Raw genomic sequence first — 25543 nt, 5'->3', positions numbered from 1 at the left:
TTTTGGAAGAAAAAAAAAGATCAATAAATCAATAAATCATTTTGCACCTTATTCACAAGTGTTGAAGTTTCTCCTAATTTAGGCACTGTTCTCTGCAAACCATTTAAAACCTTAAAAGGCCCAAATAAGAATATATTGAGTTCATTTTTCCATTCACTGTTTTGTTAATCACTGTAGAAAAAAATACAAAGAGTGGAAAGACTTAACCCTACAGAAGGTGGCATGGAGGAGGAAAAGCAGACCCATTCACAACCTATTCAGTGAGACAGAAAGAGGAAAGAGAGCAAGAGAGGAAACCAAACACAGGGGGAAGCAGATACAGGGAGAGAGAGCGCATTAACCATGCGCACATGAGAATCAGAGAGACTGAGAGAGAGAGAGAGAGAGAGAGAGAGAGAGGGGAGGGCAGCAGAGGGAGGAAAAAGGCTTAATTAATTCAGGGTGGATGGGAGGGATGTTGCTGCTGTCCCCGACGAGGCTCCAGTGCCTCCGCTGTCGTGCTGCGTGTAGCCGCGTGTTTGTGTGAGCAGAGAGGACGACTCGGCTGCTGCTGCCTGCTTCCTGGGAACCAGACACCAGTCCAGCCCGGCCGCGGCTCCTCATCCTGGAGCCCACTGCCTGCCTGACCGACTAGCTGGGTCTTCGCTAGACGACCAAACAGGGATGTTACATGGACTATAGTGGGAGCAGCAATGGCCAGAGGTAGGGAAGACTTTCTCTGTGATTACTCCTCCTGTTCCACTTCTCCCATTTCTGTCTCGTACTCTTGCTTCCATGTCGAGGATCATGCTTTTTTTAAATTTTAAATAAGTGTCGTCTGATCTGTCTTTGCTGTTTCTCCCTTGTCTCTATTTTTTCAGCACATTCTCAGCACTTGCAATGTTTTTGTTTTGACACATTTCCCTCCTTGTTTCTTGCAGAAGTACCTTTCCTTTTGTTCCTTTGTTTTTGCTTGTGTGTCCAAACGTGCCATAACCTTTTCTCACTCCAACTTTAAAATAATAAATAAATAAAGGATTGACTGTATCTGAACCAGACATGCTCATAAGGCTTTGTGGTGAGCTTTTGCGATAAATGGCATCACAACTTGTGTTGTCGTGGAGAAGGTTAGAACAACACTGGATGGGATGTGTGTTTGGGTGGAGGTGGATTAAAAACAAAATGACTCATTCTGCCACAGGAACCAGCTGGAGACAAAATAGTTCAACACAAGATAATATCTATACTATAATCAGATCAGTTGGTATCCAGTGACAGTGTCAAGCATCACCTCTCAGGGTCGGGTCACTGTTTTCAGGGGGAAAATTAATCATAAGGCTGTTTCTGCAAGGCTGATGTAGTCAATTGAAAGTATACTCGAACACGTTTCACCAGTAAGGTGACCTTTGTTAGGGAGTTGCAAGCCGAAGGGCATAACACTTTTTGCTAAATTAATTCTCATAATCAGGTACAGTATATCATCAATTTTCAACCAGCATGTATTAAATTAACAGAAGTAATTGACCAAAAATGTGTGTCTATATTTCAGATTGTTATTTTAACCTTGTGCTGTCCTTAGTTCTGAGAAGGAGAGGCGGGATACAGAAAGGCTGTGATATGTGTTGTGAACTATAATTCTAAAGCTAAAACTTTGTGTTTAGTCTCTAATTAAACGGTATTTGGCTTTTGAGAATATGTTGCACATCTTAGTGTCACTCCCTTATCCCAGGCTGCCTCCTTGAGAGCGATGCTTTAGCACGAGACGGCTGACTTCTCGTGATTAATCTGCAGTCGGCACGCCTAATTACATCTCATCAAGCAATCACCACATGCGATGGTTATTTATTCCTTGACAGCATCCACTTGGTCGGTGATAAACATTAGGGATTCTCTGCCCAAGTCTCGTCTGTGAGAATACAGCGAGCGAGCAGAGAGGGCAGAGCTGAGAGAATCAGGAGAAGAGGATCAACAGAGAGAATGAGAGGCAGATACTGAATAGGGAGGAGAAAGATAGAGTGTAAAGACAGAGGATGGATAGAGGGTGAAGGGAAGAGGATCATTTAGCAGTGCTGTGATGCAGCTCACGTTCTGAGTCCAAAGAAAGAATATAAGCACCTGTGCATACAGTATATGTCTATGTGACAGTGCCATGTGTATTCAAACGGTGTGAAATCATGTCTCTGTGAGAGGCCAGCTGGTGGGTCAGTGGAGGTCTGTGAAGATGGTGGTGAAAGCCTCCTGATGATGATCCGTGTGCCATCAGACAGTAATTCATCACATTGATTAAGAGGCGAACAATCGCCTGTCTGAATATGGATCTGTGTGATTAGGACGAGAGCATGCACAGACCCACTCAACTGATTCTTTAAATTTCCGTACTGACCCGAATAGAAGATAACCCTGATTATTAGACACCACCTCCCTTTTGCAACACCTGTTTTGTTATTGTTTTTTGTTTTTTTTTAGAGAAGAAACACTGTTCAACAAAACAAGGTAGACATATTTAACATATTTTAAATGCGGTGTCTCATTAATGTAAAATAAACATTTAGACCCACATAAAAACACTGTAAATCACTAAAATAGAGGTGTTTTGTACATGAATCTTTAATGCCAAATCCTTAAGCTAAACTGAGGCCCTGTTTATGCCGTTAACATGCGGCTTGGGTGATCCGATCAGAAGTGGACAGCTCCAAGTACGTCAGTTCACACCTGGCATGTCTCCACATGCGTCTCGAGTGACCACTTGTGATCGGATCTCACTTCCCCGCTCTATATGCAAATAAACACGTACGTCATTTCCGTTTGCAAAGACCAAATGCGAATGAATTTATCGTTTATCAGACCGCAAATGAGACAAAAATTAGGTTGGAAAAACGATAGACGCGGAGCAGAGTGTTTCTGGGGGCCGGGCCTCACTGATTATTGTACACAAACACAACTTTATAACTTTATTCACTGATTTTGGTGAAACTGGATCGTATTTTATGAAAACCAAAACCCTGCAGTGACATTTCCCTCTGATGTCCTCTGCCTCAACTCTCAGTGATTTAACATTACGGAGTTTGCTGATGGACAGATCATGGACAGCTTTAATAGTTGCTAAAGTAACCGCTAACTAGCTGCTGTTAGTTAGTTAGCTTAGTTACCCATGCAGCTAGCACTCCTATTAGCTTTAAAGCTTTAATAAAGCTTTATTAGCTTTATTAAACCTCCTCCTCCCGGCAGTCCAAAGCACCTGTGCTAGCCACCAACACTCCCCCGGTGCTCTGAGCTCCCAGTCCGGGCAGAGTCAGCTAGCATTAGTTGGACCACTAGCTGCGTGGCTAACTAAGCTAACTAGCTAACGTCACAGTACAGTTAGCAGCAGTTAGCGGTTACCAGTCTATGGCGGTTACTTTAGCAACAATAAAGCTATCTGTCCATCAGGAAACTCCCAGAGGACATCAGACAGCGTGTTTCGTGTTTACTCCATCCATGAGAATCCATTTTGCCTGTTGTTGTGGCTTCTTCTCGTTGTTTCGCACTTTAATATGATGTTGTTGGTGAGCAGAGCTGTCCACTTGTGATCGGATCACCCAGGATGCATTAATGCGAGGTGTAAAAGGGGCTTCTGAGTCATCATTGTCACTGACTGAATCAGTAGCTTTTTGGCATTGGAGCTCCCCTTGCAGGAAAGCGTTGTTGTTGAATGAATAATGCGATAACGCTATTGCAGATAGGTGGTTGCTGAGCCATTAACTTTGTAAACAGTACAATTACCAAGTACCTAATTTTGTGCTGAACTGAATGAAACAGTTTGAACAAGTAACAGACTGAACTTTGTTAAAATCCAAGACGTAATGATATGGCGTTTGCTCATTAATGTGGGTTTGAATGGGGATGTGACCAATTAGTTTAAACCTGACATATCTCCTTTTAAGTTGATTTGTCGAACTTGTTAGTATACACTTACTTTTCTATGCATCCAGCAGTTACAGAGCAACATTTCATCCTGTTAAATGCTCCACTATGTTCACCAGTTGCTCTCTAACTGTGTCTGTCTGCTGTTTGCTGCTGAGCAGGTAGTGGACAGTGAGTTTTTAGAGCTTTCTCTCTGAAAACAGATGCCAGCTGCAGCCGAAAATGAGCGAACCAAAACATTTAAGTTGTGGTCTGGACAGAAACTCGCTGTAAAGCTCTGTACAGCCGAGGGGAGCTGCAGATTCAGCTGATAATTCTCTGTAGGTTCATCACTACGAGCAACACCTCACCTTGTCACACTGTTTTCACATTGTCATTATAAAACATAGATTATAGCTGCTTTAAATAAAACGAAAAAACAACATAGTGACACAAATCTTTGAACGAAATGATTTGAATCAGCAAAGTTATTTGTAATTTCCACGTCTACTAAATAACCAATAAAAAGTAAAAAACAAAGTAATCATGTTTTTAAATTTAGTCATCAACCAGTAACATGACATCCTATTGCCTACTGGTCTCTCTAATTCCATTTCACCATGACAAACAGAATCAGCATTAAAGTGGCAGTTCTTAAGATTTCAGTTCCGGTTGATTTGAGTTACTGGCGGTAACAGCAAATGCAGTTTAATACTACAGGTCACAGAATTCTGGGGGCAGCAAAACAACAAACTGTTGTCGTTTTAATAAAAAAGTCAGGCAGTAATTGGCCTTTTTCCTTCATTCTGTGAGCAAGCGTGATCTGATTTTATGCTGCACACGGCATGAGTCTGCGAGCAGCAGGACACGGTGAAAGGAGTTGGTTACCTGGCTGAGGAGTTGGAGGTGTGCAGCCGGTCGCCTGCAGCTCTTCATCTAACAGCTCACTTACGCTGCTTCTTCTTGTTCCATTACCCCCTGCTATATTTCAAACTGATCTGCTGTCAAAAAAATGTCCAAAAATGACCGTTGTCTTGTTTTCTAGACGCATTCTTGATGAACGAGAGCGGTCACTGCAAATGCAAGGGCTTTCATATAATTTTTAATTAGTGGGCCATAAGCTCAATCACCATTGTGTTAACTCATTTGGCGATTAGATAATGACGTAACAGACATTTATTTAAATGAAAATCTTTGAGATTGCCACTTTAACGACTGGATTCAGGTGTTTGATGAATTCCAAAGTATTCAGCTCAGTAGCAGCTCCTTCATTCTGTTTTTCACATTCGTCACATGTCCGCACACTCGCCTGTCAAGCTCTTGAAAGCATTCAGTTCTGGGACCACGGGAAAAAGAAGACTGTAACTTGTTAGCTTGTAACATGACATTTCATGACAACAGACAGAATTTCAAATTGACTTCAAATTGTCCGGTCCCTTTCTGCAGGAAAGACTGAACGAGACACTTTCCACTTGTTGGGAATTTATTTATTCTGTTGCAGGAAAAGCAGCGCAGCTAACAAAAGCCTGCAGAAAACTGGTTGGTTAAACTGGGCTTACTGGAAACTTTTGGGGCTGAAGAATTCTAGACTGATAGAAATTTACTAGCCTTGCAACTTTAAGGCAAAAAAAAAAAATAATAATAATAATACAGCACTATCTTTAAGTAACAGGCTTAATTTGGGATAATATGGTATCTAATAAATTTAATAGCTTGCAGACAGGCCTAACCTCCCTAACTGAATATATTCTGCACACCAGACCATCTGCAGTGCTCTTGTTTGTCTCATAATAACAGACCGTTAAATGAACAACAGTGACATTATATGATATGCCTTCACTGGAAAAGTCTGGGTCAGACTTTTTGTGATGTCTTTATTGGTAGGATTTTTTTTACTAGTGCAGCATGAGGTCACCATTAAACATGGATTGATTTTCATGATGACTTTACAACAGATTTGCTGATAGTGTTGAAAATCTTCCATATCTTTAAGACCCTTAAGACCCTTTTATGCACTAGGGAGTTGGAAGTTACTATCATGCGTGACTAAAGCCACATGAGACTGTAACTGTTTCACACTGAAAGTCTTCCAGTGGTTGCAGATTCAGTTGTGAAACAACAACATACAGTGTGTGATGTTCAAATCCTGCCTTACTTTATATAACACCTCTGCAAACATGCGTGGGGGGGGTGTGATTGTCTGAACATCTGTCTCGGAAAAAATGGGACACACCCCTCTCTGATAGGGTTTCAGATGTTTTTCGACAATGTAACGCATACTTTAGGCATACTGAAGCCTTTATGTTTGCATCATCGTTACAGCTTTGAGCAGAGCAGGATAAGAAAACTGTGAGTTTGCTGCCTGTTGCCTGATTAGTGGGAGATGATATATGGTAGTAGGGGAAACACTGAGAGAATCACAAAATATCTAAGTGACTGTTTATGGCAGCCTGAATCTGCTAAAAAAAATGGTGTTTTTTGCTTTCAAGATATTTCACAATTTATCTATTTATGTTTTTCTCAAATACAAAATATCACCAGAATCAGAACAAAGAGCTGACATAGATCTAAATGATACCCACACCTACAGATACAGAATGTACTGTACATGTGATACTATCATACCGTACTGAAAAAGGTTTTTTCCCCCCAAAGATAAGAAGAAGAAGATAAAGAACCGTAGGCCAAAATTTAAAGCAAAATAGATGTTTTGCTTATTGTTACTTCACTTGGATGTTTGAGCTTCACCATGCAGCGTTCGACACATCACATCGGCTGAAGGAGCAAAGTTTTTCTGTGTTCACCTTACATCTGAGTTTAAGACGTGTATGTACGAGATGATTCTGTGACATCACAACTACAGTAGTTAGGAAGCCAATCATGGTCCAGTATGCAACTTACACAAGTTTGATGGGGAAACTTGAAACCTCCAATGCACATACACTTGACAATGGACTTTTCGGTGAAGTAGGAGACATCTTGTGTCCTGCGGTTAAACTTTTGAAGTGAAAAATATTTGCATATTCATAGATTCTGGATTTTGCATTGTATTTGAACTTGAAAGTCAACTGAAAAAAACATATCAGACACAAATTATTGTTCTATGTTTTTATTTGTCTTAAAACATCCCTGGAGGGGATCTTTAAGATTATCAAGGTATCAATGTATTGTGCTGTATACGCAAAGCCATTGCAGAGGAAGTTTTGTGTCTATGGATTCAGGCTCTGGGAAGGAGTTGTTTATATTTCACACATATACTCTGAAACACTGAATTGTCATAAGACAGAGAAAGAGCATGTAAATCTATTATTTCAAAGTGGTTGGCATTCCCCTTTAAATACAGTGCAATCAGTTGTTGTGTATAGCTTGGCCTTTCCACTCCCCTCTGCGTTTTACACACAATCACTCAGTTGCTATGACACCCGGCCTTCCATAAATACTCCTGGTATTTGTGAGGCTACATCCCCAGTAGGTTAGCGAACAGAAAGCCATGGCCCTATGTGAGCCTAGCCTGCAGCAGAGCTAATCGCAGATCAATCCACAACGTTCTCAGATAGTTTGATTGTCAGCTACAGTGCCATTTCCAAGCCCAGGGTCTGCTCAGTGTACTGTATGTGGTAGCTACAGTGGATCACAGCACATCACACATATTTAATTTCTTATTCTTATCCTTGTAACCTTGACAATGTACACCTGCTTTAGGCAAATGACTGTGTGGTAGAACTTCAGTAGATGACTAACGACGCTGAGAAGATCTGACGTTCATACTGGCCTCTGCTGCAAGCTGTGAAAACAGAGCTGAAAACTGAGATGATTCATTCTCATGAGATGGAAAGAACAATCATAGAGAAGATCACATTTTGAAAAAAGAACTAAATGGAAACAGTGAGTTCTGATAACGGGGGCGAGAGGTGAACATAGTGGGACAAGAAGCAGGAACAGTGTGTGTGTGTGTGTGTGTGTGTGTGTGTGTGTGATTTTGTGTATAGTATGTGTGCCTTGTCAAGTCTTGACAGGGGATCAGCAGCACTCCTTTTATGGGTAAAGATGAAGCCCAGTCAACAGCCCCTAAGGTTAACTGTGCCCCCATTCAGTCCCTTCTGTGAAACAATATTAGCCGCTAATTTGTCTTGAACTATGTCTTTGGCCTGTGCACCTCCCTCCTGCCCTTCGATGCCCCCCACTGAAAACTTCATACCGAAAGAATCTCTATCCTGAGCAAAACATCAAAAAGTAATCCATTTCAGCAGAAATGTCGGAGAAGTGGTTAGTTTTATGACTAAATGATTCTGTCTGAGTCAAAGCTCTCAATTTGGAAAGGCCAGTTCCTCTGTATTGTGGTCATTGTTACTGCTAATTCCCTCTGTTGGCCCGAGGTGTATGCAGCCATGTACCCCCACTGATTGAATTCACCAGTTGCTTCTTTGTCAACAGGAAGCTTCTCTGGTTCGGTTCAGATCTTTATTAGTGCGTGAGAATTATTTTTTTTTTTTTGCAGTAAGGAAGCACAAAAAACAATAAAAGCAATAAGACAATACAAGACATTAAAAGTGTGAATACTATGCATACTCTACGTGATGTATTGCAGCGAATAAGATAAGATAAAGTGCAAAGCTGTGCAGGTAACAAAGAGCTGCCTCTTTGTCACGACGTTGTTTGTTCATGCCGTCCCCCTATCAGCAGGATGACATCATTTGTCTGTGCCTTCCGCTTCAAATCACCGTTGAAAACTAAATGTTTTATGATGTGACAACCATATGGTTAAAATTTGGTTAGGTTTAGGCACAAAAGGTTTAGGGAAACAGTAATGGTTACAATAATAAACGAGCACTGACTTGTGCTGTTGCTGTACTCGGTTGGAAACAAACAGCGGTCTCCTGTTTTTAAGTTCAATGTTTAGCTGATGCATCCGTCCACTCTGGCCTCCTCCCTACACAGACTGTCATTTTATAACAACATCCCCTTCTTCCATGGCTCCTGATCCTGGGAGGACGGTCTCCTAATCCTGCAGGTACGTGGGAGGCATTATTTAAGATGGGTCAGTGTCCAAAACATATGTATATCTGTACTTTTTCTAATGTAATTAAATAGGACTTTTACAGGGAGCGTTCAATGGTGTTGCAATTCTTTGGGAGTCAAGAATTATTAAAGATGGGCCCAGTTCCACTCAGACTTTGATCCACTAAGTCCAAGAGAGCTCAGGGCTGTCCCACTGGGAAATCAGGAAGTGTTTGAGGGCTCTCTGGTTGACTTTTTGAGCCCTTTATGCACAAACGTCTGCAACTCTTGAAGACCTGCTCAAGAGAGTAACCCACAAAGTATACCACTATGATATTAAAACTACGATCTTACTGGAATTCTGCATTGTATAAAAGGAAACATGAACAAAATATAGAAGAAGTCAGAAAGACAACATTTTCTTTTTAATTGTAAACACACGTGTCAATAACCAAAATATCAGCAGTATGAAATGTCGTCCTCACACTTTACTGTCCCGTGTCCAGGTAACGTCCCATTCATTATACAGAGTTTGGAGCCCTCACACACTTCTATACTCAGACACTAACGGTGATGTCACAGGTGAGCTAAATTTAAGTCTGTGAGGGTTCAGTGCTTACGACTTAGGCTGCATTCACACCAAATCAGGCGCTGGGGCGATTAGTGCAGGGTTGTGCGGCGGTGTGGGAGTGTCCCTACATGGCCCATTTGTGTGATGTGTGTGCTGATTGTAGCAGAAATACTCACCAGATATCCCAACTTGAAGAGTGATACAACGCCAAGCGACTGCATGGTGATTAATGTCTTTGTACTCCCTCATGGCAGGGTTTTACAGCGTCATCACGGCAGCGATCAGCCTCCAGCCATCTTCACAGGTGCTGGGTAAACAGCCCAGTGCTACAATGCTACATGGTAAACAAGGTTCTTCTTCCCGTGGGCGTCTTCCGGTCTGATCGCCAGCTTACATGACTGGCCACCGCAGCATGACGTCAGGTTGTGTTTCTCCAAAAGTTAATTCTGTTTTTTTCAAATGAATGGGAGGAGTGGCGTTTTCGCCACAACGCCTGATTTGGTGTGAATACAGCCGTTGGAGGGACACTGAAACTGGGCCACGGTGTTCTCTAACGTTTACTTGGCATTCAAAATAGTTTAATGTCGTTCTTTATTCTTTATTTGGATCCCCATTAGCTGCCGCTAAAGTAGTAGCTACTCTTCCTCGGGTCCACACACGACAAAACATAACATATAAAACAAGACATATACACATGTAAAAATGAATATATTTAGTCATTTGGCATTTTGTCAATCATGTCACTGCACTTAAGGGCCTTTCTTTATTGTTCAAGTACTGTGAGCATTTTCTTAAGCATCCTAGACCACTACAAAGAGCCTAATGAGTCATTAGAGGCACTAATTGATCTGAACAAAGCAGAGGAAACCCGCCATAGGATTCAGGTGATTGAAGTGCTTCAGTGAATAATACCGAAGAATATGCCCTCTTTTGGTCTCAAGGGTGAAAGAATTAAAATCTCGGCCCACACACACTTGAGCTGTTTGATCTCCTTATGCTACAGAAAGCTCTGAATGTGCAGAAAGCGATGATGATGGAAAAAGTGCGGATTTCAGGCACACACTAACACACCTACACACAGGAAAATGCAAATCCAACCCAAAGTAGGCGCAAGTTACTGTTACTGCAGGTGTGCAACCCTTTAATAGTCAGGAACAGCACTGCCAAATTCATACCACATGCACAGGCGCTTAATTCTTAGGACACACATAATACTTAAAAGTAAGATTTCTGCATGTGTGATCTGTAATGCCATGCTAAACAAACACACTTTGTTTTGAGTAGAAAGCTCTCCTGACGCGGTGTTTAGGTCTTTGTGTAGAACCCATGGGGTTGCAGTTGTAGCTGTTGAGCGCTTGGAGAGTGTGCTTCGTCTGTGTGTTGTTATGAACGCTCGTGCTTGTAAATTCCCATGAGACAATTAGTGTACTCGAGTCTTTCCTGGTAATTTTCTGAGTTCACTAAATTTCAGTTGACTCAAGCTTCAACTTGTCATCTTTCACCTCCCTTTTGTCACGAAAGAGCTTTCTGTTATGCGGTGTGAAGTGTGCTTCCCCATTATAAACATTTACATATGATTGGTTTCACAGTCATGATTAAAGCCTAAAGACCTTTACTGAAGTGTAACGTGCAGCTGAGATCTTGTTTCAATGCAGATTTGAGGTAATAATCAGTTTTAGTCTTTTGGAGAAAGAAAAACATATTTATTTTCTGGAGAACTTGCACCAAAAGCACTGCCAATAAATTTGAGCTTCAGTTAACAAAAATATAACCAACCAATACTATGTTTCAGTAGGAACCACCACATAATGCAGGTGCGAATTGGGGCTTGAATTTTAGGTTTCTACAGTTGTTCGGTAAGCTACCGACCCAGTTATAGCGGGAGGTCTATATTTAGCAAGTGCTTGGATCATGAAGATTATCTCAGTGCTGAAAATGACTGATGTTTGACACAGAAAAGCTGCTGTTGGTATCCATTTAATCATATGGTCACACAGGCATATGGCTTCCTGCAAGCAGACATTCCCACACTGAGTGAAAACGCTTTGCTGGCGAGAGCGAGAGTCTGTGTCGAGTGTCGCTGCTGCTATCAGGGCTTCGACACTCTCTTCCTGTAGTGAGGGCCTGCCTAGCCCACAGCATCCTGCTCAACACTAGACAGGGGAATGTCTGTTAGAAGCATCCTGTATGGCATTTTGCTTCCAGTTTTATAGTAAAGGTCACTGCCAACTTTAAACTAGAATCTTCTGATTCTGATGGCTGGACTGACTCTGGATCTGCCCTCCGCTTTTGTTGTCCTGCAGACTTCTCTCCATCTTTTCATCTGTGAACATAATTATGTCAGAGCTCCGGTTTCTGTTTACCTTCCCTCCTCTTCAGTGTTGTCACTGCAATCATCATCAGTATCCTAATTTGGCAGTGTTGCTCTCTCCACATGCTTTATGTCTTGGAACACCTCTTGGTAGTGAATGTGCAGACACAACAACAGCAGACTGGAGTGGTGTGTTGGACTGGATTGAATGGTTATTAAATGGTCCATATATTCAGCTTCCTGCTGTCTTAGGTTTAGTCAAAGAAATTTGGGTGAGGCGTTAACATATTTCTTAGCTTCAAATTGTGTTTTCCAGAGACTGTCGTGACCAGAAAAACGTTGTCAATAAATCCAATACTTTTGAGCCATCTTTCCCTATTAGGCACAATCTGAATTTTATAATCGGAAATATAATCATATAATCAATATACAATAAATATGTATGTGTATATATATATATAAACCATTGTATCTGGTTTCCTAAGTTGCCACTGCTTTTTCAAGCATTCAGAATCAAACAGACAGAGTACTGTAATGAACATAATGTGTAAATAACCCCTCTCTTTCTTTTTTAACACCAAGAGGCTCTGTGAGTCACTGACGCTTGTTAAAACCACAGCACTGAGGCAGCAGATTCGAAGGAGGCTCGTACAACTGACTCCCTTCGGTGAGGTCTGTTTCACTCACTTATTTTTGAGACAACTTAAAGGAACACTTCAATATTACATAAAGCATAAATACGCTTATTCGCGTTCTGCCTGAGAGTTACATGCGATGATTGACACCACTCTCATATCTAAGTGGAAAAAGTTTCGTGCAAAATTGTTTTGCTGTGTATTGATAAAAACAAAATGCGACGTGCAAGTGCAATGGAAACTGACTAACTGGCAAATAAATCATGATGTACATGAAGCATGTGACTTAAACATCCACTGAAGCTTCCGCTTCACTGAAGAGATGAAAAATGGTTGCAGATGAAAACATCATATCTGGGGGGGGGGGCTGTAACCTTCCTCAAATTAATACATAAACAAAACATAAATTCCATGGTTTCATCACGTTTTCTATTTAGTTTTGACTGGCGCTCTTTTAATGACCGCATCTCGTTGTGCCCTCTTCTTCTGCGATGGTTTAATGGCACTCGAGCAGAGAATTAGCACCACCAGTCTCGATGTTTTCAACTAATATTCTCATAACGGTAGTGAATGGAAAGGCACTTTGCATTTTCTTTAGCAGAATTTCTGGAAATTGGATGGAAACCTGACTACCTGACTATCTGTATTTAACGCACAGGCGTGGGACTGGTACTGATCTTCTCATCTGTGTGTCAGAAAGACACATGCACAGAATTAATGCATATCATGTAGTTACATCTGTTCATAGTATCCGTAGCGATCTCCCTCTCTCTCTCTCTGTTTATTACTGTGACGGTGCTTCTCTTTGTCGTGCACTCCAGTGACGTCATAGTTGCCGGGCAACCTCGTGAGCAAAACAGAATCCCTCTCTGCACAGAGGGGAGGCCCCGTACGCTCGAGTGGCACGTGCTTCTCTCTCAGTCTGTCTGTCATGCACTCACAGGATATACATATAGATCTCCCCTTTGTTCCCTCTGCGTTGGTAACGTCACTAAACATGTGCAGCCCATTAGCACATGCCACCGGCTGTCTCCCATGTAGTCCAGGACTGAAGAGAGCAGCTGATAAAGGAGAGGGGAAGGATATTAAGCGGGAAAGTAAGAACACTGCTTCACTTTTAAAGCCTGGTTGATAGTGTAAAAGGAGAAAATGGAGGGTTAAAGGATATTTTTCTTTTTCTTATTGTCAACAAATTCAATGAAAAGACCAAAACCAACAATTAATTGATCCTACTGTACTTACAAGTATCGCCTCTGCAGACAAAGCCAGATTTAGCTAATTCCTCTGCGCCATCGTCCTACATTGCTATAAGTTGAAAACACATAAATAAGTCCAGGGGCGTAGGTACTGTTGAAGATACAGAGACATCTGTATTTTTGTGGACATTTGGGGGGAGTTAACATACTACTGTACAACTAACACTTGGACATTTTATAGGCAAGGTTGTTTCACACTCAAAATATTTAAATTTGACTTTTAGACCAATAAATAAATAAATAAATAATTTTATTCCATGTGGTGAAGGCTTTGAAACTTAGACTTTAAGGTTTCAAATTAAATTTTACACACAATATAATTGAACAATTAACTGAATGAATAAAATCTTTTAAAAAAATGTCCAAATAATGTAAAAAAAAAATCTGACAATTTTTGGTTTCTGGTATTTCTGACAACCTTATACTGCTGTGAATGAGTCACCCTGTTGACATGTCCTTTCATTTTAATGAACACACTGTTCATTTTGAGTCAATCAAATCATTAAACCATCTTGAATACTTAATTTATACTTACTTACTTAATACTTAAATACTGACTAGTGCACTAAATGTGCATTAGGCTACTCTGCGGCTGAAAAGCGTCCCCAGCAAAAGGACTATTAACTCCAGGTTTGAGTAACATTTGCTAAAAACTACAAAGCAGCCATTTTAGGATATTAACTAACCTTTTAAAGAAATTAAACTCTACATTTATGACTCATTTTTAATGACATATTTTTTTCAGTGGGAATGAATGGGTTACGTTTTTGTGATGACAAATCCGGCTATTTTAACCCAAATCATGATCTTTTCCAAAGCCTAACCAAGTGGTTTTTGTGATTTCATATCCACCTGAAATACTAGGCTTGTGTAGTATGAAATAAACTGACGAAAGACGAAAGCTAAGGACATTTTCTCTATTACTTTAATTTGTTTTAGTTTTGTAAATACACAATACAGTTTCGGTTAGTTAGCGTTTTTTTTGTAAAGCCTCGTTTTTATTTTTATTTCAGTTAACGAAAATGTTTTTTCACATTTAGTTTTCGTTAAGGATAATAACCTTGGAGCTGTGCAGGAGAACTGATCTAATTAGGTAAAAAGCGGTTGATGTCAGACTGCTGTAGAAGAAAGTCTCTCATTTTCTTCCACCTCACAGTCCTTCGCACTGTATGTTATATAATGAAAGTGGTCAGATATTTGCTAAAATGTAGGTGCAAGGTGATCCCAAGCAGCAGATGTCATCTACACAACACGACGCATTCCCACTTCCAGTGTAGACAGGAAGCTAAAAAGACAACACAACAGCACTTCCTTGTTGCTGAAACGCATAAAGTCAATAGCAATAATTTTTTGGCACAGATCTGAAAAATGGTGGATGTAACAATGTCAGTTAAACTGCTATGGAACTGCTCCACTGAAACCAACTGCAGGGACGGGATAGGTAAGTCACAACGTATTGAGAGACAGCTTAAAACATTGCTGGTTTTGATCTTCTAATGGGATTTTTTACAATAAGAAAATATATAATACCAGCATTATCGTTTAATAGGCAGATATTATCGAGACTGTATTCTATAGGTTTGTTTTGTGACGTTAGTTCATCCCAGTCTATATCTATACAACCCTTTTTTGTTTACTGTACTGTTTCCTCTATGCAAACTGTTTTCATTTAATCTGACCACAGTCAAATCATGCTGATCTGTTCTCACAAACTACGGAGAGGATGATGGGCAGTATTTAAAAATAGACTGACTCTGCTGTCAAAAGGCTTCATGTCTTGTCAGTATATTGTTCATAGTTAGGTGGAGTTTATGCTATTGTTTAAGTAGTTGTTAATTTTCATAAACAATACAACATAATTTGGCTATTCGTATACATATGTGGAGGTTTTGGTGTTGTCACTTCCTGGTTTATTTTGTAGTAGTCTCCTTCCCTTGTGTGTCTTGTGTTTTTACTTCCTGTCTGTGTTTTCCCTCCAGTTTTGATTGTTGGTCCTCCCTTGATTGTTGGCACCTGTGTCTTGTTATCTCACCTCCCCTAGGGTATTTAGTCTTGGTCTTTTCTTTGTTCTCGGTTGGATTATTGTTGTACATATGGTGTTGTTCCTGCCGAGCCTTGTCGCTAAGTTGGGTTGGATTCTTTGTCCTCCTGTGAACCTTTTTGGATTCTTGGATTTTGGCTTTTGGCTTTTGTCTGCTCATTACCTGTCTGCTCACCTCTGTCTGTTCTTGTCTGCATTCCACCCAACAATAAACACGGTAGTCATCCGGCTACTTCACCCTGAGACCACTTCCTTGTCATCTGCTTTTGGGTCCACATACCTCCATATAGCACCTCGCCCCTACGACAACATATTTTTTATTTTAATATTGGACGTAACTTTATCATCAACAGTATAATTTCTCCTTAGTAGTCTAAACCATATCACCTAAAAAAAAATCACAGGCACCTGACCAATTCTAGCATATTTGTTATCTACTGCAGAACCTCCAAAGACCCAAACATTGACTACTTCAAAACACGGATTCTCCGTAACTAAATGCCTCCAAATACTTCATGTTGACTCCAACTGACTCATATGTAAAGCAGTGGCTAGAATCACAAATGCAATGTTTTTATGCTAATCTGAACTTTGAGGAGTAAATTAAAACTGTTTTTCTTTCAGTGGAGAACCATTTCTGAAAATAAGCTTTTGCTATTCCCTTGGTGAATTTGAGTTAGTCACCCATGCTTTTATCTTTTCTCTGTAGGAATTATGTGTACCCTGGCATTAGTCAAAAGTCCTCTCATCTCTAATGTAAACAAAATGCAGGAGCAAGGATCCATACTGGATTATATTATATTTATACCCCTTTACAATGGAGACTGTGCCTTTAGTGACTTTAAGCCACTAGTGCTGTGGCTCTATAAGAATTGCAATGCTAGCTGGTACCAGCACACTTTCTCAACAACAACTGGGTGTAGGTTTCTTTTTACAGCGAAACATTTTGACTTGTCAGAAGAGCACAGATGCAACTTATAATATTAATGATGGCTCTGTTTCATTAAAGTGTCCCAGTGAACCAGCATGCACAAAGAAAGCCAGGGCCCAGGATCGGAGAGCAGCAATTAATAATGTTATGAGTTACACCTGTGCCATTCCAGAAAAAGGCACGGAAACGGTGGTGAGTTGTTGTGTACGCAAGCGCGCTTCCTTTTTAATACGACTGTGTTTATATACACATCGCTGCTGATTGGGTAACACACGTTCAACCTGGAAACTGTAGGTAAGGTGCCCCAGATGTCATCCTGCTGATAGGAGCACCAGAAAACACACAAATGGGTAAAATTAGAGGACTAGAGGAAATTAGAGGACTTGGCCTGAATTCCGGTCTTAGCTGCCTCAGCTGTTTTGAGATAACACTTATATTGCATGCTAACATCTTAATACTAGCATGTTGCACTAAAATACCTGTCAGCCTGTTACCAGTGCTCGTTAAAGTTAAATGCTAAATGTTAGAATGTCATCATGCTAACCGTACACTTGTCAGCATGCTACTTAATCGCATCAACTTCAACCACAAAATTGATGTGACATGATTCTGATACGGCTATCAGGTTCAAGGGTTGGTTTGCCCAAATTACAAGAAAAAACATTTCTCAAAAAATTGAACTTTTCAGAAATACTGTACGTCCGATGTTACTCTGGATAACAAACAAACTCTGTCACTTCAGTTTCACTCCACATTTGATCTGTAGTCGTGCAAAGCAGTGTTGTGCAACCTATAGAAATTTAGTAATTAGTTACAGTTACTAGTTATTTCACTCAAAAGTAATTTACTTTACTAATTACTGCATATAAAAGTAATTAGTTACAAAGGAAAGTAACTTTAGCGTTACTTTCAGTTCTCTTATTAACACAATCAGTGCATCCCGGCGTCACGCTGCGGTGGCCAATCCAGCGATCAGACTGGTCAAACTGCTCACAGTCACCCTGAAATATCACAGAAACCAGGCGCTATCCAGGCGGAGTTCATGGACCACACTATGATACTCTCCCAGTTATGTCCTCCCTTTAGTGAAGGCCCACCCAGCGTCGAAGTCTGTGTCTAGCTTGTAGTCTATGCTGAAAAATAAGGATACCAAGAATCAGCACCTGGAGTGAGATAGCCAGTGAATCAGAGAAACAAAACTTTGTTTTCTCATTGTTTCACAGCGGTTACTTTCTAAAGCACAAATAAACACGCCCTCCCCCCACACACCGCCGCACAAACCTGATTTGGTCTGAATGAAGCGGTCAGTGGCGTTAGATCATAAACCGGAAAAAACGGGGAATAGGCTGCATTTGTCCGCTGTCCTCTGCAGTTGTCCACTATTTTCAGGTAAGACAAAAGTAACGAGTTAGGTGCCATTTCAATTTCAGTAATTGTAGCCTAATTGCGTTATTTATTTGAAAAAGTTATTAGTTACATGTCTAGTTACCGCCAAAAGTAATGGAAAAATCACAAATCAATTTACCAAATCTGTTGTTTCAGGGTTTAGGTACGTTACCGTTGTCAGTGTTTTGGTAAATAGTTTTGACTTAATTTGTAATGTAAAAAAAATGACCTGGTTGAGGATAACTGACAATTCTTGTTATAAAACTTTCTGTGAATTTCCCTTGAGAGCAGGCTCAGTGGGCAAATTATTGTACACAAATTTCATTTACCATAACAATTTAAATGTTCTGAAATAAAAAAGGCATATGTGCTGTTTTAGGGAGGGTGCCCTCTGTGCTGTTGATACATTACTGTATTTTCTTCTTACGTAAATCTGTGTTGTTTCAGTTTTCAAGTCTCTATCAGCTGTAGAAATGAAATGCATTTTGACGTAAAGAAAGATTTACAATATAAATATAGTGCACTAGATTAAAAACTATAAATTCAGTCCAGTGATTAAACTATGCCGATCTCCTGCACGACAGCCCAAGCAGCCTTTTCCTTAGCTAGCTGTTTTCCCTTCTCCTCAGTGTTCAGATGCTCCATCACTCTTCACCTCCCTTTCTGCTCTAAATGTCTTCTTCTTCATATTTTGCTGTCAACCTTGCTGTCTCTTTCCCTCCCCCTCTTCCTCTACAACCCCCCCATCTTTAAAATGACATTGAGATGTTAAAGATTTTTCTGTTATGAGTATAAAGCTTTTCATGCATTTTTTGTTTTATATACAGTCCAGAGAATGTTGATGATCACCTAAATTTATGTTTTGCTGTTTTCTCTCCCCCGTTCTACTTTCTTCTGCTGCTCTCTCTTTCTCTCTCTCTCTCTCTCTCTCTCTCTCTCTCTCTCTCTCTCTAGGTCAGAGAAGGTGTTTTTTTGTTGCAGACCTGCTGAGTAACCTTGTGCCATCTCCGAGTCACGAGGAGTAGTTAGTTACTGTGGCAGACAGTCACCATACACACCTTGATATCCATTATCCTCACTGCCACAGGCCCGCTGAGCAGCTCCCATATCTACTAGCAAACTAAAATCAATTTATTTTTCTATCCTTTTTGTTTTTGTATTTTGGCATTCAAAGTGACAAATTCAACATTTGGAGCATCTCAGCAACATTCAGTACGTGAAAGCAACTAAACACATTGTCATCTTCCCAGTTTTCTACTCCTGTGGCCTCAGTTATTTCAACTTTCAACCTCCTATGTGCTCGCAAGGTGCTTGATGTAAAGAGGCAGCGATGACATCCCAAAACCTCTTCGCCTCAGTCTTATTACACAACTTGACCCAAGGATAACCATCAACCCCCCAAGCAGCACTCGTGGACCGACACACTCCCAGACACAGAGCCCTGCCCCTGGCTTCAGGCAGGATGGGAGACGGGAGCTGGGTATGTCTGAGCCCAGCTGAGTTTTCCCAGCTGCAACAATACAGCGAGTGTGAGTACTCACGTGTGTGTGTGTGTGTGTGTGTGCATATGCAGTATAGTATGTGTGTGCCAGTGCAGCTGATGCTGCTCAAAAGCTTTGTTTGCAAAACCAAATAATGTGGTATCCATGCTATAGCGTGCCAAAGGCTTTATACAGCTCAAATTCAAAAGAGTGCATCGAAGTAGTTATGCAGTCACACAAGCCACAAATGTCACTAAAAAGATATATGAAGCACTACATAAACAAATAATGCATTAAATACAACTTAGATTTATTGTTAAAAAGAAAAAAGTTGTTTCCTTAAAATGTAATTATTTTACTTTCCCATTTTTCTTTTACTGGCTCTTTGTAGTTTTCACCTCCTCATTTTTCCAATTTTCTTTGTTGCTTATATGATAATGAGCATGTTCCAGTTTGTCCAAGACAAAGACTTAAAAAGGACTGATTCGAAGTAAAGGGAATTATCAAACGCTTGCCATTTTCTACATTCATTTTAAATCTCTTAACTCACTCTATCATTTATGAATTTACAGTTACTGTACGGATGATGATTATCAGTCTATTAGTGACATTTGTTCACTGCTGGGACTCTGCCTTTTATAGGTTCAGTTACAAAACCACTGTAAAATGAAAAGGAGAACAAGCATTAGACTAGGACTTCAGCTGGGATGATTGGTGTCACATTATTCTTCCATGTTTTTTTCACAATCCTTGTGGCTACCTCTTCCCTCACTAGCAACCACATTTGTTAGTCAAAAGAGCATCTGTCTTCTGGTTGCTGGTGGATTATGGCTGTCATTGTGGATGATGAATAGAGAATTACTCTCTCACGCAAGCTATTCTGTTCAGGAATTACACAATCCTGCATAAATCATTGTTTTTTATTCACTTACTGGTAGTCTGTTTTTCAATACGTGTCAACATGTTTTTTTTTCTTTGAGGATACATTGCAAAATATAACCATAACATTATTAATCTTTGGTATGTCCATGGTAACACTTTTTAAAACTAAATATGAAATGCAAATACTTTCAAGTAAACAAACCAAGCTCTGACATTACTGTTCTAAATGAGTTAATCTATGTGGAAAGATATTCTAGCCAGCCCTGACGGATCAGGGCCCAGGGCTACTGGCTTCACCTGTAGCTGGAATATTAAAGTAACCTTAATTCCTAGGTTGACAAAGATAGCACCAACACAAAGTTTCCTTTCAAAGAGACAATATATATGAGACAATATTCAGTGAGTTTGTTTAGGATAAGAGATTTTGCCATACCATTATTCCATATGTAGTTTGTATTAGGCTATTGTGAGTTGCAAATCAGTGAGCAGGACTTCTTTATGGCAGTATTGGACTTTTACATGATTTTCGCCTCTATGTTATAAATGACCTTGATTTGTCAGGTATTTAACTTGCTGGATTGGACATAAACAAACATTAGCCATCTCATATTTGATCCATTAAAGTTTCTTAATTGATTTTCCAGAAAACGTACTATATCACGTCAATCGCTATATATATTGATATTGTAATATAAAACGACATATGTCATGACAGAGAATTTTATCTATATCACCCACTCTTAATTACAACACTTTCGTAGTGGCCTAGGCTGTTGCAATACAGCTTCGAGCCAGTAGTGGCAGTACAGAGCAGAAGGTAGTGGAGCAGCAACAGTGCTCTAGTGGGGGATGTGCCATTTTGAATTTTACAATTAGCTACTTTACGGGTTTTAGTGGTGTTAATGAACTTTACCTGCCCTTAATGGAGAAAGTCGTGTTTTTCTTACTTTACATACAACTAACATCGGCATAAATTCTGCTGAACTTTTGCTGAGAAATTCGTCTGCCCTCATGTAGATTTGTGTGTTAAATATCTTTCTAAAGCCACTTTGATGACGCTGTAATGGGTGTTTACACTTGGAAGGCATTCAGGACCAGCTGGCAGCTTAACAGTGAATAGAAAAGTATTTCTTGTACAAAATCTGTGTTTGTTATGTCTGTGTTTTTTCATGTCAATTGGTATAATTTGACAGTATCAGCTGTAACAGCTGCTAGTTTACTGGTTAATACTGAATATGTGGCAGCTGTCATAACATTCTTTCTAAAGTTTTAGAAAAGATGTTTACAAAAACTAAAAACATTGTTAATACCTTAAAGAAAAATACCCCTTTTTTACCCTGAAAACTAACTAGCGTACTCTGTCCAATAACGCTAATGCTACATCTTCTCTCTTGCCCAATCTGTGACTTCAGCATCCCATTCGGTCACTTTGTTCCAAATGTAAATCTAAATGTTACCTTTTACCTGTTAACCTGCAGTGGGTTGCATCATCTTGTGTTTTCATGATCTGACAGAAGTCTACAGACTGCACGAAATCATAAAATGTCTCCCTGAGGCCAAACCTAAAATCCAATATTTACACTGCCTGGGGCGGCCTTAGTCCCATTCCCTGATATCTCAGCCGCTGCATGGGAGACAGACATGTACGTTTGCCAAACCAACCAGTTAGTCTTGTTCCTTGAAGTCTTTTTTCTTATAAAACTGAAAAATACTGTTTGAAAACACTTCCGATAAAGCAGAAATCTCACCTTTGTGGTGAGCTAAGCCAGGTGCATCATTAATTAAACTGTTTGTTTAATTAAACATTCAGTCAAATTGCCTCTGCTTGACTGTCTTCTGTCATGTAACATCAGTGTACATTTAGCTCAAGTTATTAGAAAAACAGAAATAAGGGGCCCGTTATTTATGTTTTTAAACCGAATGTGGCTTTGTAAAGTTTATGAACTTGTTAAAATTGTGTAATGAGCATCTAGCAGCCACAGGAGCCACCTACATTTAGGTCACACTACATTACACAGGCTAGGCTAATCCTCACCCCATTCATGTTGCTGTTGCTGTGGTCAAGCCGGGTTTTATGTACCAGGGTGCAGTAGAGATGGACTATAATCGAAACATGACAAATGGGAAGGCTCCTGCAGGCTGGGAAGGTCTCATTTTTACTGATGGTGAGGAGTGGAAAGACAGGAAGGCTTGTGTATCACCAGCCAATCAATCAAGGACTCATGAAGGACACTGGCTGTTTTTCTCTAGAGACAGGGGTATGTGAGTGAGGGAGCAATACTATCGGGCTAAAGGGCTAGTTTCATTAATAAGCCATATGATTAAATAGAAAGGATACGATTAGTTCATCAATCGATCGCAACCATTTTGGCAAATGATTAATCATTTCAGTCAAACATTTACTGGTTCTAGCTTCTCAAATGTCAGGATATGAAAGACTTACTACTTGGTTAGATTTAGGAAAAAAAATCAGAAAGTCCTCAAGGCAAACTTCTCCCACGTGCACTGTTGGTCGGACAAGACAAACAATAAAAAGGGCTCTGGGAAACTGTGATGGACACTTTTCACTGTTTTCTGACATTTTATAGACAAAATGATTAATAAAATAAATGATCAAAATCTGATTAATTAATAGTAAAAATAATGTTGCAGCCTTTTAATCAACTAAGCCCACAAGTTCTTACACTGGCTGAGGCTGAAGCTGTGATTGAAATGGTAAGACATTCCTGGTTTTGCGACATTACTTTTTATAAAGCAGCGCTGTAACAATTATTTTCAATATGGAATCATCTGTAGATTATTTTTCATTCAACTGGTGTAATCATTTAATTTATACAATATCTGAAAATAGTGAAAAATACCCATCACAATATTTGTGTTGTCTAATCAACAGTCCAAAACCCAAAGATATTCAGTTTGATATAAAACAGGAAAGCAGCCTCACTTTTGAGAAGCTGGAAAGAGGGAATGTTTGGTATTATTGTTAATAAATTACTTCAAATGTTAATTGATTGAGTGCATCTGACGGTGATGTTCTTTTCATGCTTGCAGATCACTGACCGCATTGTGCGTACAGCTAATGCAGTAGAGTAGACTGCCCCTTTCTTTTTGCACACCGGATGTTCTCTAATCACACATTTCTCATCTTATCTGAGATTGTATACTCCTCTCTCGCTCTCTCTCTCTCTCTCCCTCTCTCTTTGTCTCCTTGTCATTGTGGACATCATCTAATGCAGGACGGAAATAGGAAAGCTTTACAGGCTGCAAAGCTGCTGAGCACTAAAAATAATGAAGTGAAGTGTCATCTGTAATTGATTATGAGAGCTAAGATGATTGGTGAAATCAGGTCTTGGGCTTGTGCATGCATAAGTCTGTGCGGTAATGGTGGTAGAGTGGTGATCTGCCCATTCACATGTGTACATTTGTCCCCTGTAATTGTTTGACAGATGATCGTGGGAGGAGGTCATCACAGTTAGTGTTCTGGACAGAGGCTCTATGATGTGTGTGTGTGTGCGTGTGTGTGTGCATGGATATGGGATTAGCATCAAAAAGTGAGAAAGACACCATGTCCCCTTTTACTTTTCGCTAACAGGGTGACTCACAGGCTCAGCTCAACTGATGCAGCGTTTCCTAGTACTGAGTATTTATCAGGGCATTCGTTAATGAGATGTAGCATGTTTGTTCAGTTTTGAGAAAACCTTTTATCCAAAGGAACATTTCAACTAAGAGATATGATTATAAGAACTGCTTAAGGAAGTGTACTCGGTGTGCAGTACAGCACTATGGGGCTCCTTTGCTAAAAAAAATGCTCTGCTGTGTAGTCGCAAGGTTTTCAGAAGTGAGCCAAGTGTATCAAAGCAAATATATCGACAGTAAATGTAATAACAAAATTCTGTTTTTCTCTTTTATCTCCACAGACTCCACAAAGAAGCTGAAGGATGTGCTGGAGGAGTTTCACGGTGAAGGAGTCCTTTCCAAATACAACCCAGAACAGGTGTGTCTGCGCCACAATTCCCTACTCCATCATCCTTAATCAGCTTTTATCCTTTTTGTCACATTCTGGTTGATATTCTGTCTCATTCTAACACAATCTACCGTCTGTGCGCACACAAACACACGGTGTGACGTTATCGGATGCTTGATCCTCTGAATCAGTGTAATATCAATCACCGAAATGCTTAGTCACTCCCCCTATTTCTAGATAAAAGCTGTGGTGGAGACACACCCTCAGCATCAACTTTGGCGCCTGATGTCAGCAGATCAGCTCCCGGCTGAGCTGTAGACTGTAGTGGCTGCAGCAGTTGGTGCAGACTTTTTTATAACGTCGTCTAGACTTTGGATTTCTTGGCTTTTTTTTTTTGTTTTGACTCCCATCTCTCTCGTTGTTCTCTGTCTCTAACACATTACCCACTTAGCATTCAAGATGAGGTTTTTGGGTCACTTGCTGAGCGCTTGTAAACTAAGTAATTAACTGCCAGTTAACCCGTTTTCAGTGCTATTATGTGTACACGACTTGATCCTGTGTAAAACATTCAAGGGATGTGGTGTGAGCAGATTTACGGTAGTAATTTCAACTTTGCTTACTCACTTTTTAGTTTGTTTTGTGTTTGTCCTCTCATGGTGGAAAGACATTTTTATCAGTCTGCTAGCCAGGAACAGTTTGACATGGACTGATGTGCTTTGACTTGATTGACTCATTGATTGCCACCTTTTTACGGTGGTCAGTGGGGACAAAGTTTACCAGACTCTCTCTATAAACTTTATATTCAATGACTGATATTACCATGGTTTTGAATTTTGATGGGTGGTAATTTTGAACCTTGACTTCCTGAACCCTCCTGCCTTTCACTGCTGGACATACATACAGTTGTATGTATATTGTATATAAGATGTGTCTCCCACATTCACAAAACATCCCTACTGCTGGGCTGCATCACAGGAAGAAACTGACAGTTTACAAAACCACAATATTATGACGTTTAATTAAAATCTGTGTTTCAGCTGGTGTGTGTGATATACGGCCAGCTTCAGTATACTAGCTGTGTGATGCAAGTTTTCGTTTTTCCCGACATTGAAATGTGTTGATTTGATTAATTACCACATTGCAAACGTTCATGGTATATATTTTGCAAAAGTTTAATAGTCTTTGTTTGTGTGGGAAATCCTGCAGTGGGATCATATATGATGATA

At 40.1% G+C, this 25543-nt stretch overlaps 1 protein-coding gene across 9 annotated transcripts in view; it reads left to right on the top strand.

Moving 5' to 3' along the window:
* The first annotated feature begins 351 nt into the window (after positions 1-351).
* LOC122885599 (diacylglycerol kinase beta) overlaps positions 352-25543 on the top strand; it is a 110361-nt gene continuing 85169 nt past the window's right edge. For 4 of the 9 annotated variants that reach the window (XR_006380147.1, XR_006380146.1, XM_044216895.1 and 1 more), the window contains exons 1-4: positions 359-702; positions 18945-19202; positions 19298-19519; positions 24271-24347. Coding sequence is in view for 7 of the 9 variants with exons in the window: in XM_044216895.1 (XP_044072830.1) it covers positions 19453-19519; positions 24271-24347 (144 nt within the window). In the remaining 2 variants the exon portion in view is untranslated. Of the gene's footprint in view, positions 703-16698; positions 16797-18944; positions 19520-24270; positions 24348-25543 lie in introns of those variants that run through there. The other 5 variants (XM_044216900.1, XM_044216896.1, XM_044216897.1 and 2 more) reach the window with 5 other exon arrangements.

The sequence above is a fragment of the Siniperca chuatsi genome, linkage group LG12 (genome assembly GCF_020085105.1).
Source record: "Siniperca chuatsi isolate FFG_IHB_CAS linkage group LG12, ASM2008510v1, whole genome shotgun sequence".
Taxonomy (NCBI): Eukaryota; Metazoa; Chordata; class Actinopteri; order Centrarchiformes; family Sinipercidae; genus Siniperca; species Siniperca chuatsi.
This window is presented reverse-complemented; position numbering and strand designations above follow the sequence as displayed.